Here is a 19,578-nt window from a genome sequence, read left to right on the forward strand (position 1 = left end):
CAAAAATAAAACTATGAAGACACTTAAAATAAATTTCCTGTGGTGGGAAACTATTCTGTGCAACTTTTTTGTATTTACAGTTTTGAGGGTTAAGCCTCTTAAATTTCTCTAACTAGAAATATATGTTAAAAAAACAAAAACGATTTTACATTTTTTTGTAGTTTATTGCATTTTTTGCAATTTATGTAATTGCTATGCACTTAATGCAGACATATTATTAAAATTTGGACTATAATGGTTGTATTGATGTATATCAACTTGAAATGCTTCCAAAAATGGCTCCACAGCATGTAAAATATACTATAAGCTCTGGCGGACTTGGTTCTATGGTAGGTCTTAAAGGGTTAAGTGTAATAATAAAGTAAAAAAAAATGTCTACAGGTTATTCTAAAAAAATTGTTTGGGTCACTGTAGCTAAGGTTTACTTTTACAACAGCTGTATGGGGTTGATTTTTATAAAACTATAAATGTTATAAATGTAGAAATCAGTGATCCCCAACCCCCGGGCCACTGATCGTTACTGGTCCGTGAGTCGTTTGGTACCGGGCCGGGAGAGTTGAGGCTTGGGTGTGAAATTTATGGTTTTCAGGGTTTTTAACGGTTTTATCGTTAGTTTTTTTTTATCGTTGGTTTCCCTGGGTCTTTTCCCGTGTGTTATGAATAAATCTTCTTTTTTTTGGTACTGGTTTTATTTTGTTGTATTCATCTGTGACACCTTAAAGGTGAGTCTGTGAAAATATTGTCAGACATAAACTGGTCCGTAGCGTAAAAATGTTGGGGACCACTGGTTTATATTATTTGGGCTATGGCGTCTTTGAATAGCATGTGGATGCCACCACAGATAGCTGTAGCTGCTAGCTGTCTATTAGGCTTTACCCTGGATGAGACGTCTTGACAGATGATGTGGTATTAAGGTTTTATGGAGCATTTCTAAAATAATTATCTGGCAAATGGCTTTCGTGATGTTAAACATGGTCACTTGATGCTCTAAAAACCAACACGGTAAATCCAGAAAGATTTCGATTCAGGATTCTTTCGAGTTCCATGTTTCTATCTGCTAATTTCTCTTCCCTGGATAAGTTATTAGGTCTCACCAGACAGGAACTTTCACTAAAACACGATTAACATCTAGACAGCCGGGCCCAAAGGCAGATTTACTGTGTCACAAAGACCAAATAACAATGCAACATGATAAGAGTCCTAAGCTGGCTCCTGCATTGCTGCTACGTCAGCTTCTATACAAGACATCGGGTCTTGCTTACACCCTTGGCTTGGTGTCGTCTTGTTTTCACAATTCTACTCTGAAACTGTGAAAACGAATTTGCAAAAGCACATGTTTGACTGAGAGACGTGCGAAGTAAATGAAGGCCGTCTTCCCTCTGCAGGCGCAACCGTACACTGTAGCACTAAGCTCTGCTGTAGCTGTATCTGTGGTTCGACTGTCATGTTGTCTTTTACACTCTTTCCATTTCTTTTTCAGTGCACAAACCACACTCTATCACTGCTGCCACTGGAAATAGCTCTGATTTTCTTTTGTAGCACGCCGTTTATCCATCATTACTTCTCTGCGACCGCTTTTCATTTCTGCAAGAAATTACCAGACGATTTTTCAAAGACACATGAAGGACAAATATAAAAGTGACCACCGAGACCATCAAAGAGAAAACTTAGCTGAGATGCTGTCGGAGAGTGTGTAATTACGCACAGTCGTAAGTCTCCCGAGGTTGACATGTGTTCATGCTCTCGAGCCCTGTGGGACCACAGAGGTCTGGGTTTTATCCTGCTTCTTCCTTCCTTCCTATCCTTTGGCTTCTTTCACTGAGGGCAGCAGTTACATGTAATGGATTCATTCTCCAGGGACAGTTTGGGCTTAAATAGTTACTGACTAGCAATTGATTACCCCTAAATGGGTAATGAGATGGTTTCCATTAAGAAATGTGTTGTCTGTCCTCATCCCAGGTGCCTCTAATGATAATGAAGTGCATTCCTGTTTCCTGGATTCCAAACTCGTACCCAGAGTGGCCTTTCAGGACAGTTAGTTTCACTCATTACTGGTTTCCCCAGTGCTTCCTGTTATCATTCTCTCACATAACAACACTTCAACTGACCCAGAACCTACTAGTTTGTTTAGATGCAGAGAGCACGCTTTTTCTGAGTTTCACGGTGATTTAATACTTAAAAATGCATCATTTGAAGACCAAGATCAGGACTTGTAAATCTGTAGCAAATACAATTGGTCTTATAGTTTAAAAGGCTAAGTAATGCCACCCTCCATGCCTAAATGCATAACGTTTCTCCTTCTCCTTAAGCATGATTATAAATTCAAGGGTTTAGAGTCGGTATTCAGAGATGGAGTTTACTGTGCGGTTTGTAAGTGCTCCAAATCCTTATCCTTCAAAGACATATCCATTTACCTCCAGTGATTGGCTCAAATATCTTCGCAGTTTGTAAAATGAACCTCTTATCCCAGACTTTCTGTTGAGGAATAGAGCTGGAATTTCATTTGGCTCTCTCGGGTCTCCAGACAGCATCCCCACAATGTGTTACAATAGTCTCAGCCCTTTGTTTTTCTGCTAATCAGTAGCAGATGTGCGCAGTTTGGCTACATGTTCTCTCTCTCTCGACCGTGTTCTTCAGCTGTCGGCTGTGTGTGCTCATGTGCTGACTCTGGAGCTCTGGAGCTTTCCGTCCAACCTCAGGGCCATGCCAGTTTCTTGTTCTCTGTGTGGCAGCGGCAGCAATTCCGCCTGCTCCGCTATGATGTCATCGATGGTTGCGAAATGCTTGAGGAAATGAGAACCTCATTGAACCCAGGCTGTACATGTCTTCTGCACCAATAGTATAGCCTAATCTTTCTTTTAACTCTAAACGTTAGGTTAAGAAACAGTGAGTGAACTAAGACTCTTCATCATTATTGACATTTCTTACTTTTCTGTTTTGATAGAGGACATCATCTCTGAGTCAGATTCCTGTCGAGGATCTCAAAGATCCCCTGCCTCCTCAATGGAAATGCTATATGTCTCCACAAGGGCGGCGATACTATGTCAACACCACAAACAACGGTAAGCGAAAATGTAATGTGGATTTTTTTAGACCTGCTGTGAAAAGAAGCCGGAGCCAGAATATCACTAGCCTGGCTTTTTGTGGCTCACTTTCCTATTCAAGCCTAAGGGCCTGTGAAGTAGTCAGACTCGAACGTCAAGGAAGGTGGTAGGGAAGCAGACTATGCGGACATTTCAGGTTTCCAAGGTGAGCAATTTATTTACAGTGAACTTAATTTAATGTAACTTAACAAAACTTCCTCCCCAAATAAACTCTATTAACAAAATATGGATCTGGTGACACAGCTCACCTCTCCTCTCCTGCATCTGGCAGAGACTGGCTTTAAATAGGGTCATCAATTTCCCTCCAATTGCCCAGCCAGTACCACTCACTCAAACTGAGGGATCTAAAACTCTACACAGATTATCCAAAAACACAAAACCTCTACACACTTCTAACATGCACATTTACACAACTAAATGGCAGTATTAACGAAAGGAAAAACATTCAAAAAATCCCTTTAAACCTTAACACAAACAAAAGGAAGCATCTCTATGGAAAAAGAAACCCCTCCACTTGGTTTGACCTGCTGATGTCATATGTGACATCATCAGGACTTTAAAATGAGGAAATGCCAGGCAGTGTTGCCAACTTAGCGACTTTGTCGCTATATTTAGCGAGTTTACAGACCCCCTAGCGACTTTTTTTAGAAAAAAAGTCGCTAAAAAAGACGTGAAAGACATTACAAAAAACAATAATTGCTAAAAGAAATTTAATTTGTAGTTCTAAATAAATTCTAAATGCATTTAGGATGTTTTTTGCTCACTTTATCTCTCGTCCACGATGTTATTTCTCTCTCCAACAACATAGGTTACAATTACATTAGCATGACCAATTATGCAAATTAGGTGATGACGTCATTTAGTGACTTCTAGCGACTTTTAGGACAACCAATAGCGATTTTCCTTACTGAGGAGTTGGCAACACTGATGCCAGGCGGGCGTTTCCCCACACCTGACCCTTATGACGACTGAAAAGACAAACAAAGTAAGTATGAACAAATGACTTAATCTGTAACATAATAAAATATAAAGAAACATGTAACTGAGTATTTAGCTTAATTTGCAGAATGTTTGATTTGCCGGAAACAGAACGCTTACACAAACAAACCCGGGATAGTGATTGAAGCAATGTTACTTAACAAATAGCAAATCATAGCAAATACATAGAAACAGAATAATGTGTACAATGTGCAAAAAAAGGTAAACACATATGGGACAAATGGAGAGCATTGCAACTGCTCCTCCACTTTGTCACAGGGCCCTCTTCAGTTTTTTGTTTTCAGTCCTAGAGGTCACTGCTTAAATGGTAAATGGAGTGGTACTGATGTAATGCTTTTCTAGTTTATGTGAGCGCTCAAAGCTCTTTCTTACTACAAGCCTCATTCACCCATCCACACAGGCCTAAGCGCTTTTTAACCTAACACTTACACTGCAATGGATGTATTGGGGAAAGTCAGAGTTCATGTCTTCCCAAAGGATACTTTAACATGTGAGGTGCTATAATTGAATCACAGACCTTACGATTGGTAGACAACCAATTGTTATCCTAAGACCAGATTTACTAAACAGAGCAAAATAGAAAATAAAATAGTTCTCATAGGTGTGGTTAGTTTTACAGGCGACTTATAAAAATCGAGCTGCTTTGTCAGTTAAATTTAATATCAAACGCGAAGAATAAGTCAGTTTTTTCAGCGATAAGTATTGACACAATTAACAGTAAATTGCGTATCATAAATGTCAGTAAATCAGTTTGTGTGTTTGAACTTGTCATGAGGTTTCATTATTAGCTTTAGCACGCTATGGAGTGAAGCTCAGCGGTTTCGCTGTGTTTCATTCCACATTAGCTAAAAAAATCAGCAGCTGCAGCTATGAAAGGGTGGTGACCTTCCAAAACAGAGAAATGGAGACCTGAGTGAAGTTGTTTTTAGCTGTTATTACTTATTGTTATAAGCTTCAGATTAGCCTAGCTTAGCATGCCCCTACATGCTAAGCTAGGCTAATCACCTCCTGACTTGAGAACCATACTTGGCACAGTGTTGCCAGGACCAAACACACTACCATTTGATCAAAACTCTTTACTTCTGAGTTATATTCTTAAACCACATTCAAAAGGCTTCACGCCAGAACATTTATAACACTGTGCCCTTCCTCCTCTAGAAAAAAAAGTGCCAACCACACACTTCCTTCCAGTTACACAGTGAACGTCAAACTGTGCCAAACTGTGCCAAAGCTTCAGTTTTCACTTTGTATACTACACATGATAGTCAATATTAAAATGCTGAATTAGCTATTAGCAGTTTCCGTTTGGAATTTACCCCTGAATGTAGTTACAGCTATAACCAGGCGTTCTGATACTAGTTACCCTTAAAGGAAGTTCTGTAGTTACAATAATCATCACCTTTTGGTTGTCAGTGTGTAAATGTAATGGAGCTGTAACTCAGAGAAGTATTGGTATTTTTTGCAAAACCCACTAAATCAGTTTACTGAGAAAGTAAAACTCAGGTTTTTGTAGGTTCGCCTGGGTTTATTAGTTGGTTTATTTCTGCAGATTTATTTCTTCAGCTCTCATTATTAATTTTTGCACTCTGACGCTTGTGCTGTCTGTTGGGGTTTCTTTGTTAATACTTGTTTCTAAAAGACATGCTTATAAACATTCATTTCCCATTTGCCGCATTGAAGTAAAAGATTTCCTGCTTTGCTCTCAGACCGCTCTTTGAATTCTCAATAATATGTTTTCTTTCATGAAACGGAAAGCTAGCAGAGCTCTGTTTTGATCTTTAAAATGATACCTGCGTGATTTCATGTGACTGTAATCCGGCTGAATGTGCACTCAGTGTCTGTTGTAGTCATGGTACCAGAGAGAGACGCCGTCCATCAGGGCCTGTAAGGACAGACCCTGCTGATAGTGCCTTGTTTCTGTCAACACAATCCCCTCTCAGTGTCTCCCTGATTAAACACACACACTCACACACTGGCACAGAGACAGCTTAATACTATCCCAGAGTGAAGTCACTATAAAACTTGACTGATGATACTAATATCTTACAGGTAAGAGTGGTTTATACATGCAACTGTCACCAGTGTTGGGGAGTAACGGAATACATGTACCGCCGTTATGTATTTAAAATACAAAATATGAGTAACTGTATTCCGTTACAGTTACCGTTTAAAAAGGTGGTATTTAGAATACAGTTACTTTGTTGAAATAAATGGATTACACGGCGGTACTTCCCTGTTTCATATTGTGGCGGGTCAGGACTGTTTGGGTTTTGTTTGACAGCTACGTTCTGTTGTTCCAGGCAGCAGTGTTGCGGTTGCCATGGTTACAGGGTGACGCTCTCGCTCTGCGTGTTTTCTGGGTGAGAGAGGCCTTTTTGTTGTTGTTGTGCTAAGCTAACAGGCAGAATGCTACAGGTATAGCTCTAAAGAATGTAGCATCATAGGCAGTGTAGTCCATGCTGCAGGGAGAATGGACTGCCATACCCGTTATGTGTCTGTGAGCGAGGGAGGGAGAAAAAGGAAAAGTACGAGCTGTCATCGAGCAAAAACGGGAGCTGGAAGCATGTAAATATAATAATAACCACTGCAGCCAAGAAGAGAGCCTGACGAGCCCAGTTGTAAGTAAGCTATTAAGACTCGACTGTACACCGTGTTCGTGTTTTCCTCCAAAAACAATAAGTTCCGTTGGAGCAGCCTTTCAACGCCTCTCTCTGTCTCTCGCTAGCAAAGTTGACCCAGACAACAAAGTAAAGCTAGTTTTCGGCTACGAGCCGACACAGAACCCACCGTATTAGCCAGAGGTCCCTTTACTACGGTTCGGAGCCGCGGACCTTCAGTAACAGTAATAAATCACAGCAATAGTACATTCATGTAGTTGTAAACAGCATGATAATATATTAAGTAATCCAAAGTATTCAGAATACGTTACTCTCATTGAGTAACGTAACGGAATACGTTACAGAATACATTTTGGGGCATGTATTCTGTATTCTGTAATGGAATACATTTTAAAAGTAACCTTCCCAACACTGCCTGTCATACAAGCAGCATGACAACATTACATTCTACAGCAGTGCGCAAACTTGTGTGTAAACCATGCATACATTTAGTCGTACTAGCATCCTTTACCTTCAGGTGAAAATCAACAAAATCAAGAAGTCAGTAAATGAAAACAATCCTCATTTCCTCCTACTCAGCCAAAATAAAAACAAATTATATTCAGTACATTTTTCTGTCACTCAACTTTAAGACAGTTTGGCAGGGGCTCTCGTTTCCTGCGCTGCGTTCAGACAGAGAGCTGGCTCTCAGGCTTGTAGATTGGACCGAACGCTCACTTTTCAGTGTGAATTCCTACCAGAACACATAACCACTTGTCAGTAATAAGACCTGACAGAACAGTTAGAAACATTATTCATACTTGGCCTTGTGTTGTGAATCAGCTTGTTGTACTGGTTTCACACGTGCACCTATCTCCTTCATATAACTGGGATTGTGGCCTAGCAGTCACTGATGACCCTCACGTCAAACCTGCTCACAGCATGCTCGCCTCCGATCACGGCTGCGGCGGTCAAGTTGCGGTCATTAGCACGGATCTAAACTTAGCTGAGGTCTCCACCCAGGCACGAGCCAAGGGTTTCTCCTTCTGCTCCTTTAGGATTTAATGAGGTGCTTAAGTGCTGCTGTCTTAAAAGTTGGACCCAACTCGCACTCTCACTGGATAAGACTGTTGTTGAATAGTAAAAACATCTATTTTTCCCTCTCACATTATTCCACTGAGAAGTCAGCAGATCTTACTTGTTTTTATGCGTTTGGTGCTACAAAAAGAGTCCCACAATATTTCCTATGAGAAAAAAAATGATTAATTTTTCATAACTTTTTTTGTTGTTATTTTTTTTCTCACATCAGCAGCATCTGTATCCTGGCTCATAAAAAAAGCAATATTGTTGCTATGGTGTTGTGAAACTGGCCTCACAGGGCACGGGAAAAACCTGCAGGACTTATTTTCTGAGTCTTAGCTGCACGATGACTAAAAGCTTAGAGAACGCTCGGTCCTGACGCACGCACACAAACGCTGTGCTACAGGTCTTGTGGTTTTCTCTCTTCACTACCACAGCAGCTGTTTCCAAACAAACACATTAGATACAATTTTTAGGTATTTATAGCAACTCTGCTATTTTCTTTGGACTTCCCTTTGGTTACGCTAAAGTTCAGCGAGATTACATTGTATATGTGTGTGCACGTGTGTGTACAGGTGCACGCGTGCGTGTGCATTTGTGTTTCTGTGTCACCATGGTAACAGCAGAGTGCGTGGGTGAGGGCTGCATGTCCTTGTGTTGGGGATTGTTTTTTTTTTCTCTTGGTTTTCCTTCCTGTGTTGCTGGGTGCAGCAGAGCCGCGGTGCTGGCTGTTGCAGCTTGTACCCGTCTCCTCAGAATCTCCACTCATCCCAGTGAACCAGTGGGCTGCTGGATAAACATACGAAACCAAAGACATTCCAGCCAGAGCACACATGCTGTAGATACAGATTCAGTCCCAGGATTTTTAAGGCCGAATTGTAAAAGCAATTAAATCTGCCCTGTTTTGTGAAAACATGCAACATTAAATGCGTATAAGTTACTTTTCAAATACAGTAAACTACTAAAATTCAGCTCAACATTCAGTTAACAACATATTTGATTCACTTTTTCCATGAGATTAAGTGAACATGACTAATAAGTAGTTAAATGATATGAATAAGAGCCTAAAGGTCTTATCAAGGTGGCTACTGGCAAGACTGCTTCTAAAGGACTTTACTTGAATGTGACAAAAATGACTTTGCAATGTTATAAGTTCACATAAGGTACACAGACAGTGTACAGTATTTATGTTTAGTGTTTTTGATTGTTTTCCCCCTATTTTACTGCATGTTAGGAAAATCACATGTCAGTGCGTCTACAATCTGGAGATAACGCAGTGAGTGAACGGGCTGCTTCGACTGATAAAAACCAGATACAGGAGGTAGCTAATCCATCAGGGACCTGTGTCATATGGTTATGAATAAAATATAGCATCAGTGTCAAAGCTAACTAGGCCATTCTCCTTCTCCCTGTTTCGAATCAGGGATCTCTCTCGGTGTGGCGTCGTGGACAATGAGCTGTCGCCGTGTTGCTGTCGGACCTGCTGTCGACTAGTTTCATTCATTCATTTTCACTTTTAAGCATCGCTGTCTTCCGTTGTCAGTCACACTGTGCAAAATGAAAATCCGAGACGTTTGCTCAATCCGAAAAGAAATGAATGCTTTTATGATCCATAAATGAGCTCGTGCCGATGCAGCTCGGATCATTAGATGACTTCATTCTGTCATTGATTTCATGAATCTGCTTCATTAAGACGCACGTGAAACCTGAAAAGCGAGTAAACTGTGCACTCTTTGGTCTCTATTCTGTAATCCAGGCTGTCAAAGTAATTTAGGATGATTGACAGCTTTTTAGATTTCATCTCCTCTGTGACAAGGCAGGCTGATGAAAATCGCTCCTGCTGCTACATATGTATCACTGTATCTGTATGAACGAATGCAGCAAATGTTAAGACTGGTGTGTGTAAAAAAAAAAAACCAAAAACAAAACAAAAAAAACCCAGTTTGATGGAAATGATCAGAGCCAGTTGCCTGGAAACTCAATCTGTCCCTCTCTGGGATTGAACATATAGTAAATATGTGGGCTTTCGCACCTTTTAATACAAATAAAAGTGCTATTTGGTTGGAAAAAATATTTACGGGCAATTCATACTGAAAACGATTGTGATAGCCTTCGTTAATTTGTAAATCTAGTTTAAATCTGACTAACAGGGATTTATGAAATTGTATTTTTAATGATGTTTTGAATGCTATTCCTCTGGCAATACATAGAATGACAATAACAAGCAATTTCCCTCCGCTAAGAAGGTTATACAATAATTTTCTGCTTTAATATCCCATTTTTCTTACTGTATCGATTTGTTTGTGACCGCCTAACAGAGAGGAATTGATACATTTATGGCCAGCGAGTGCCGGCTCTGCCCCGATGTTGTACATCCAACATGAAGGCACAGCCTCTCTCCATAAGCTCGCAGCCAGTTATCACCTCCATGCGTGTCATTTGAGCTGATGGGCTTGGCTCAGTTGTCTCCTCTGCTGAGCAGCGCCAAATAGAGCAGGGCCGGCCTAAAAGACCCGAATGAAATGAGAGCTCTTTACATGTTTGTGCCTATTCTCTCTGTGATCATAGAAAATGGCTAATTGAGCCCAGCACTGTGATCAGAATGGACATAAGGGAGTTCAAATGAAAGGTATCTTCTAGGATCTGCATTGGACTTGCTTTTACAATCTTTAATTGCCAGCAACTTTTCCAGCAGGAATGAAACGTTGATAGATGTTGGGAAAGTATCATCAGTACCTCTGAGAAGCTTCATTAATACTTTTTGTTTTGCTTGGTTCAAAGCTTGTACCTTTTGTACAGGTACAGTTCAACCAGGAAAAGACAACAGGTGGTTGATAAAAGACGTATATATATATTTTTGTAGCAGCCAGAACAGATAAATGTCATTATCTGGGTAGACCTTCAACTTCCACATGACTTCAAGCGGGAGTTCTTGCATTTCAGTTGGCCTATGACACGTCTATAGCTCAAGTAAGGTTTACTCTGTGGTGTTTCCATTATTAAGTGTATAGTACTTTTTCTAACTCTGTAATGCAAAAAATAACTAAACTTTCACCACTTGAAAGAGGACAGCGTTTCCTCAGTGGGTGTGTTGAAACACATTCACATAATTTTCCAGAAAAACATGCTAGAACTGACAAAAGGCAAATATTTTATATTAATAAGGCATACTATATTTCTACATATTTGTGTCTGGATGAACAGAGACAGTGGCTCTATAGTAAAATCTTGATATTTGGCAAACATCCTTCTACTTTGACTGCATTTGAGCTGGAAGCATTGCCGATATAAACACTGTCCCTGTCCTTCCAGTGTGGCAAATGTTCATCTTGTCCAGTGCAACAGGTTGATCCAAGAGGTTTTGATGGAACGAGGTTTCTGTAGAGCTGCAGCCGCCACGCAGCAGTCTCTGATTTTCTGTTGCTAAGTGATCCTGACTCTTAGAGGAATATGAATCAAACAGACTTCACTCTTATCAGGTCTTTCTGGGTGTGATGAGAGGCAGAGCAGGTCAGGAGGTTGTTAGTTTGATCCTTGGTTCTTCCAGTCGGCATGGCTTAAATTTCTTTGGGCAAGATGCTGAACCCCATGTTGCCCTGACCTATCTGTCCAGACAGTAGCGGTTTTAGATACGGGCGACACGGGCGGTTGCCCGGGGCGGCATCGTGGTGGGGGGCGGCATCACGGGCATCGGCAAAAAAAAAAAAAAATGCTCGTACTCATGCTGCCCCGACGTCAGCCAGCGCATATTGGGAATGTCATAGATACCGATCAATTTTCTATCGCCCATTTGCTGGGAGTAAGGACGCCCTTCGTTTGCGAGGAGAGGGCGGGGCGGCGGGGGATTCTCTGGCTGGCTGGAGCAGCGTCTAATAACCAACCAACAAACACGAAAACACCAGACATTATAATACAGACTTATAATTTGCACCAATGTTTTATCAAAATTCTATACACAAAAAGTGAGCGCGAGAGCCCTCAGTGCGCCTGCTCGCTGCTGAAGTCAAAGTAAACTTTATTGTCATCTCCGCTACATACAGTCCAGTATATAGAGAGACGAGACGACAAGGCTCCAGTTACAGCAGTGCAAGTAAACAAACAATATATATAAGAAGAGTAAGAAAATAAATATACACTTTAGGGCTCGGGGTAAAGGGATCAATAACAATTTAAAATTTACTGTTTGATGATTCAAAGTCTCACACACAACCCGTCGAAAGGGGAGGAGGGCGGCTGCTTCCAAATAGAGCACATTTCATTTATAATGATGTAAATCCAAGTCCATCATGTATTCTTGATTTGAATCCTGGGTTGTGTGAAATCCCAGAAATGCACCATAGACAAATCGAATCTGTTAACTAAGGTGTAGGTGTGTTAGATCATGTTGGGGCGCCAGAGGGAGTGTTCGCCCAGGGCGCCAAAAAGGCTAGGACCGCCACTGTGTCCAGAGAATCAAAGACATATCCCTTCAGCTCTATTCTGAGCCTTCAAGACTCCGAATAAAAGAGGCGCATGAAGGTGAAGTCCATTTGAATACTGACAAAATAATGTCAGCAGTCAAAAAGTTATTAGGTCTGGGTCTGTAGGTCAGACTATCTAGCTACATCTTAGCTACTAAAACAGTGACAGTTACTTTTTAGACATTTGCAAATGTTGTGGTCAAATAGAAATTGACACACATTATCTCTCTGATTATAACAGGTCCTAGAAACCACTTGCACTGTTCCTGTGTTTCTTCTTTCTTTTTTTTTAATACTCGAGAAACAAAAGAGGCCTCACGTTAAAAATACGAACACTATAAATCAAAATTATAGCTGATACACGATGTAGAAGTGAAACAGAATGGATGCCCGCTGACTGCGGTCGAGATGTGGCTTTTTTCGAGTGTAACTGCTGACTACGAAAAGAGCTAAGTTCCATCTGTGAATCACTTCTTCTTATGGTTTCCAAAGTTGTTTCCAAAGTTGTCAACAGAATAACAAAAGAATGTAGCAACTGGTGTTACTTTGTTAATGTCATTGTGTTCTTTTCTTCCCCTTCTCCCAAACACCAACAGAGACAACATGGGAGAGACCGTCGAGTGCACCGGGGACGCCAAAGAACTCCTTCCGACACAAGAACTCTCTGCCAGCAGGTACTGAATATTTATTTCTCCAACTCAGCCTCTTTTACTTCAACTTCCTCAAGTTATAATGCCACAGGGCTGTGAATTCTCTGAAGATTCCACAATGGCACAAAGCACCCACTCACATACACACCACACACAGTCATTTCCTGTAACTAACTTAATCTGGATCCTCAACTAATGAATTAAGGCCTGCAGTGTCCCTCTTTTGGCTCTGCTCCTAAAAGAAGACAGAAGGGAAGAAAGAAGCAGTAAGGTTTCTAAGTGGTAAAATACAGGAAGCGGGCTATGTTCATTCACTTTGGTTAGAAATTACTTTTCTTTTCTTGCCTTGTAAATAAAAGAATGGAGAAAAGGTCGGCCATGTTTACTGTGTGAGTGTTTAGTAAGTGGAGGTTAGCTGATTCTTAGTAAAAGCCAGTTAACGTCTCTTTTCAGTAGTCGGGATTGTTTGGATTGCGGTTGTTGTTGTTTTCACAGGTAATCCTGCATTTTCAAATGCACTATGACCAAGATTTTCAAAAAAGGTGTAATTTTTTATTCAACATGATCGACTGACCACATAAAATATTTACCGAGGTCAAAACAGAGAATAGTTTTCTCATACCTGCTGGCCTTCAGGTAAAATCCAGGTTTAAGACACTTCGATATTGTTTTCATTCTTCTGACCCAGAAGCTACGTCCATGTTTTTCTTTAGGTTCTTAAACCAAATGATCAATTAAAGTTTGTTAAGCTGTAAACAGTCATACTATTAGAAAATGTGTTAGGTTAGCATAAATTGACATTTCCTGTAAATTGCATTTTAAACCAAATGAATACTTTTTAGATTTTCTTATGTATGACAAAAATAAATAAGTCAACACAGTCACATGGATCATTAACAATAAAGCACGACTATTTTTTTCTTTTTATCTAATAACATGAACAACGTTTAGCTGTAGGCTAAAATTGTTAGCTATTGATAGCTAATTAGCTGCTATAGCAGTATCCTCTTTCTGGCTAGCCACTGATCCATTGGCTTTGTTATTCTAAATCTCTACTGAAAATATGTCAATTCAGTGATTTACTGTAAAACTGAGATTTTTACATATATAAACCTTTAAGACATTCCCATGTAACCTGGTGGTGGATTTATCTATACCACAAGCTGGTGTAATGTAGCTAACTGATTATGTGTGTTTGTTCCATTAAAGGTATTTTCAGACCACAAAGCAGAAATAAGTTCAGTTCAGTTGTGGTTTGGTTCAGCTCTTAAAGATGAGGAGCAAACTCCCTTATGATAAGAATAAGTTTACATCTTATCCATAGAATCCTGAATGTCTTTCTTTCTGCCTGTCTTTATCTGTCCTGGTGTCTCTCGTTTGTTTTTCCAGTGAATGGATTTCACTCAGGTGGTAGTCCCTTGCATCATGTGGAGCATTCACACAACAGTCTGGTTAGGAAGAGCAGTACAGAACCCCAGGTAAAGCTGTCTGATTTTATTCTTTTGTCCTTGACTATATCACTGAAAGCATAGATGCAAAAGATGTGGATATTCAGCCGTCAAGGCTTGCTTGTTTGCTCCTTTCGAAGAAAGTCTGTCACTGTTTTTTAACGTTTTACTATCCCAAAGACTCATAAGTGATGCGAGTCCCCCAAATTTAGCACAAAAGTTGTGAAATGTCACATGGAGTGAAATTAACTGTGCGTCTAAAATTAGTGGTGTTGGTGTCTTTTTCAAGGTTTGAGAAAACTTGCCTCACTGCTGTCTCTTCGTGCTCTAAATCATCTTCCACCCTGCCAGGTTTTTCACAGGCATGACATTTAAACAGTCTGTTTGTCCTGCTGTATGCTCCTCGCCACATGTAGATACCTGCTTATTTTAAGAACAAGCGTACTATGACTCAGTTTTGTCTCATAGTGTATTAGTTTAGGACACATGAGGACAAGAAGTTGAGGTTAGAGCTCCACAGGTGCAGCACAACTAACCAAAGTACTTGGTAATGGCATTGGAGTGCAGCAGAGATAAATAACCCCTGTGAGGGTGGCACGAGGCTGTTTAGACGCTTTGATTAAGACTTAAAACATTTTCCCAGTAAACTGGTCCGGCTCTATCAGGACGTTATTGTGGATATAATAATAAATGACCTGCTTCTGCTTCTCTGTTGCAAAATCATTGCTTTAGGTTAGTTTGTCTGCCAACACAACTCGATCCATATCCAGTGTTTAGACACAATTAAAGATGTAACGATGTACAGCTATACTGATGATGCATGATGTCATGATCAGACCACCTCTCTCTTTCTCCGCTCGGTATTAATGGAGCAGCTGATGGCAGTTTGAGCACATTAATCCCTCCTACAGTATCTGCTCCCCTGATCATAATTAACCAGGCACTCAGGGTGCAGTTATACAGGATCCACCCACCAGTTTTTCACTCGCTGTCACCTCACTTCTCTCCTTTTCTGCATCGCAGACTCGTGTACACAAACCCACTCATTCAAAAACTGCAAACACGCACATGATGCTAATGACTCAAGGTCCTATGCCCTTTTCTATCTTTAATTATTTTGTGGGAAAAGAGGTGATAAACTCCGTATACTTTCCATCTAGCTTTACTGTTCAACACTTATTTATTTCACCCACTGCTGCTTCATCCCAGAGCACTGGAAATGACTCTATTCTGAGCTTAAGTGTTGGAAATCACACACACATGCATCAACATTCACACAAAGAGAGAACGCAAGCCGTGCTTTGCTTTGCTCTGCAGAACTATCCTCCCTACTCTGCACAGCAACACACACACACAAACACACATCCATACACACTAGCAGCAGCAGCACCAGGAGCACAGAGAGCGCCAGACAGACGCTAACAGCGCTCGCCTGGAAAACAACTGTGTTTGCGTGCATGTGCGGGTGGCGGTGTGTGTACGCCGAGCAGTCATGTCTGACACGGAGGATGGAGTTTTTGACGGAGCGTCCTTCTTCTCTCTGCAGTGCCCAGGATCGACGTCGCCCACGAGGAAACACAACAAGGAGACCACGGTCACGGTGAGTGGGGCAACTACTGGGAACTCTTAACTAACCATGAACTCACCCCAGAGCGCTACAATAGTCCCAAAGGACCAGCAGGGAGGAACTTGAGTCTTTATTTCTGAACTTATTAGCTTAAAAAATGCAGATGTCCCTCCTGGTGGACTTTTTATATCCAACCTCATGATTTCTGCATCATTTAAAATACATCAGTGCATATACTAACTAACTAAACCTTAACTGTATTGTAGCTGTAAATGCTTTTCATTTTCTCTTCAGGCTTGCTTTGGTTGTTTTTTGATCTGTCCGCTCCTGTGAGAAGTGTTCGATGCTTATTTTCAGTTGCTAGTGTACAGATACACAGTGACATCATCCTGTTCAGCATCCAGATGATTTCTCCTCTGCTGTCAGGTCATTACTTCCTGTTTGGCCTCACACTAGGAAAATAGCAGACGTCCTGCTCCCAGGAGGTCATGGATTAAGCCCAGGCTTTTATTTTCTCAGGATATATATATATGTATAGAAAACATGCTTGAAATGTAAGGGGGAGGGGGCATTTCTTGGCTTCCATAGCAACCAGAGCGATGCTATTGATAAGCAGATAGTTATAAGAGGAAACGGGAGTGAGAAAAGGGAGGTGAGAACAGCAACAGTCGATATCAAATAGCTACTACTGATGCCGTCTGCTGACAGCGAAGTCTTGAAGAGGTCAGGTGACCTTCAGAAAAGTCACGCTTCTCTTCTTGCACAGGAGATACACACTTTGCAGTGGTAGAGACCTGTTGTTTATCTTTTTGAACATCACAGTGAGGATAAAAGGATGAATAAATTAAAAAAAGATGAAGCTACATAAATAAGAAGTATTCTCATCACCAGACCAGTTTAGACTATAATACTATAAAACATGTTTCAGTAACAATATCAAATTTAGATTTAAGTTTTTAAGTGTGTACTTTGAAACACTGTTTCATTTTCAGCCCTCAGGCTGATGGGGCATTGTTGTCACTCTGCCAGGCGGGCAGGTGAGCGACGTCGATAAATGGCAGGATTGTCAACTTGATACTAGGGGTGGGGCGAAAAAATCGATACTGTGTAGTATCGTGATATTTTGTTTGCTAATAATGTATCGATACAGGGACAGCAGAAATCAATATTTTGTTACAAAAAAGTAACAAAGAGCAAGAATCCTGACATTCCTTCACTGTCCAAATGTGTTTAACTTGTTTTTGGCAGCAATAAACATGACAGTTTACTTATTTTAATTTAAGACATGTTTTATTTTAATTAAGTTTAAAACTTTTTTATTTAATGTAAAATTATATTTTGTTTTAATTTACTTTCAAATTCTTCAGTTGCTGAAGGGGCTGCATAGTTTTCATAAATTGCATAGTTCAGAATAGCTATAATTGTACCAGATGGTTGATTCAGTTAAGTTGGACTAGACTGTAATACAAACCGTTCAGTTTGTCAACAATAAAACTGAAATGAGAGAAAGACTGAGTGTGAGACTTTGATATAAGATAAAATGAATATTGATAAAGTTTACCTTTATGTACAGAATCTGAATATCGCAAAATATTTTAAAAAATTGCAATAATATCGTATCGTGGGATGTATGGTGATTCCCACCTGTACTTGATACCATAGGTGTATCTACTAAAAATCTCAGACAAGTTCAAATCCCTGTCACCTCGGCCTCGAGGCCACGGTTAGAGATCAAGTTTTGATTGTAAATGCAATCAGTCGAAAAGGAAGATTGAATGATTAGCGAATCTACTGAAGCTGAGCTTTTATTTTTATAAGACAAAAAGTCTTTATTTTAGCATAACAAGAACAATTTGTCCAAGATTGCTGGATTGTAAAAAATCAAAACAAAGCAGTGCACACTGATTGTAAGCCTTATCACTGATACGGTAGTATTCAGTGACATGATAACACCAAACACCAACCAATCCAGCTAATGACATGTTGTAACTCTTGGGCTCCAAAAGAACGTACGTTAGAAAACTAACAGATTATTGTGCTAATTACTGCACATGCTGTAACTTGTTCACTTATATTAAAGCAGATAAACACACGGTCGTCCATGTGTGACGCAGCAGAGTGAAAGCCAGCAACAATGCTGACAGCCAGGCAGTGATGCAATCAACAGCTTAATCTTAACTTTACCGTCTGCAGCAACTTGAAAAACTGTGTTCTTGAACAGTTTCTGATGTATTTTGCCCCAAATCCTTTTAAGCTGTGAGCGCTGTGAGTATGACCTGACCATTCAACCAGTGAAATTTGCCCCCTTAATGATGCTGGCAACTTTTCCGTCTTTGGCTTGTGACGATTACTCGATTGGGATCCATTGATGGCTTCTTGTAAACGTAGTGGAGTTTTTAGAAGAACTTTAATCCTATGAACATGCTACAAGTGAGTACTTATCTTTACACATTGTTACTAAACCACAATATTCAAAGAAAAGACACAGTTTGACTTCTTCAATTGTTTCTAGAAAAGAAGGATTTATTAAATCTAAAATCTTACTTGTTATTAATCTCTGGCTCTCGTCTACAGCATGTCTTTATCCTGTCTTCCTTCTCTCACCCCAACCGGTCGCAGCAGATGGCCCCGCCCCTCCCTGAGCCTGGTTCTGCCGGAGGTTTCTTCCTGTTAAAAGGGAGTTTTTCCTTCCCACTGTCGCCAAAGTGCTTGCTCATAGGGGGTCATATGATTGTTGGGTTTTTCTCTGTATGTATTATTGTAGCGTCTGGGTGCTGGTTTAGCTCAGTGCGTTGAGCAGCTGAGAGCGGACGGGTTCAAGTCTGGTCCACGTCCCTTTGCCGCATGTCTTCCCCTGCTTTCCTGTCCTTTCTTCACTGAGTCCATCAAATAAAGCTGAAAAAGGCCTTGAGGCGACTGTTGTTGTGATTTGACGCTGTATAAATTGAACTGAATTAAAAGTCAATCTGAAAGTTTATGAACTAAGTAAAACTTTAACATTCTGGAGTTGAGGTTTTCACATGTTGCATCATATTTTTGGTAACTTTACTTCTAGCTTTAAGACAACACCTTCAGAATTCTATAATTAGGTGGAGCTATGTGTCTGCCATCACACTGCTTCAAAATGTGAAGAAATCCCAATCTGTGCCCACTGTGAGTGTTAAGCTCAGACTGGATATTGCTGGGAGGAGGGGTAAGTTGTTAGGGTCACCAAAGGTCAGGAGAGAAAGTGCTGGAAGCAGTGCCTGTGTGTGTGTGTGTGTGTGTGTGTGTGTGTCTGAATTCAAACAAACTAAGCCTTTCATTGGATACTTAGTTGGAAGTCTCTTTGCCCTCATCTTCACCAAAGGAAAAGCAGGGGTCAGTTTAAAGCCCTGGTAGCTTTCAACCTCTGGACCTCCACAGCGATTAAATAGGAAGCCATTACTTCAAACAAATTATAAGCTTCATAAGCCAAGAAAAGGTTGAATTAGAGGCCCCTTTCTTCTAACTCATAGCATGTCAGAATATTGGCTCTGGAAAAGACATCAGCACAACCATATTTGTTGAATTCCCCTGAAAGGCGTGGCTTTGGTATTAGACCAGGGTGCCACTGAAGTTTGTTAAATAGCAACTGTGCATCATCGCTGCAGGCTGATTACCTCCTGAGGTTAATGGGAATGTGAGAGAAAGC

At 40.5% G+C, this 19,578-nt stretch overlaps 1 protein-coding gene across 1 annotated transcript in view; it reads left to right on the forward strand.

Annotated features, from left to right (window-relative positions):
• Positions 1-19,578, forward strand: part of gas7b (growth arrest-specific 7b) — a 66,742-nt gene that overhangs the window by 23,246 nt on the left and 23,918 nt on the right. The window contains exons 2-5 of the mRNA XM_087845258.1: positions 2,945-3,062; positions 12,837-12,914; positions 14,280-14,368; positions 15,885-15,938. Of these exons, the coding sequence (XP_087701384.1) occupies positions 2,945-3,062; positions 12,837-12,914; positions 14,280-14,368; positions 15,885-15,938 (339 nt within the window). The remainder of the gene's footprint in view (positions 1-2,944; positions 3,063-12,836; positions 12,915-14,279; positions 14,369-15,884; positions 15,939-19,578) is intronic.

Source organism: Neolamprologus brichardi, chromosome 8 (genome assembly GCF_056152115.1).
Source record: "Neolamprologus brichardi isolate AB-2024 chromosome 8, ASM5615211v1, whole genome shotgun sequence".
NCBI classification, from domain to species: domain Eukaryota; kingdom Metazoa; phylum Chordata; class Actinopteri; order Cichliformes; family Cichlidae; genus Neolamprologus; species Neolamprologus brichardi.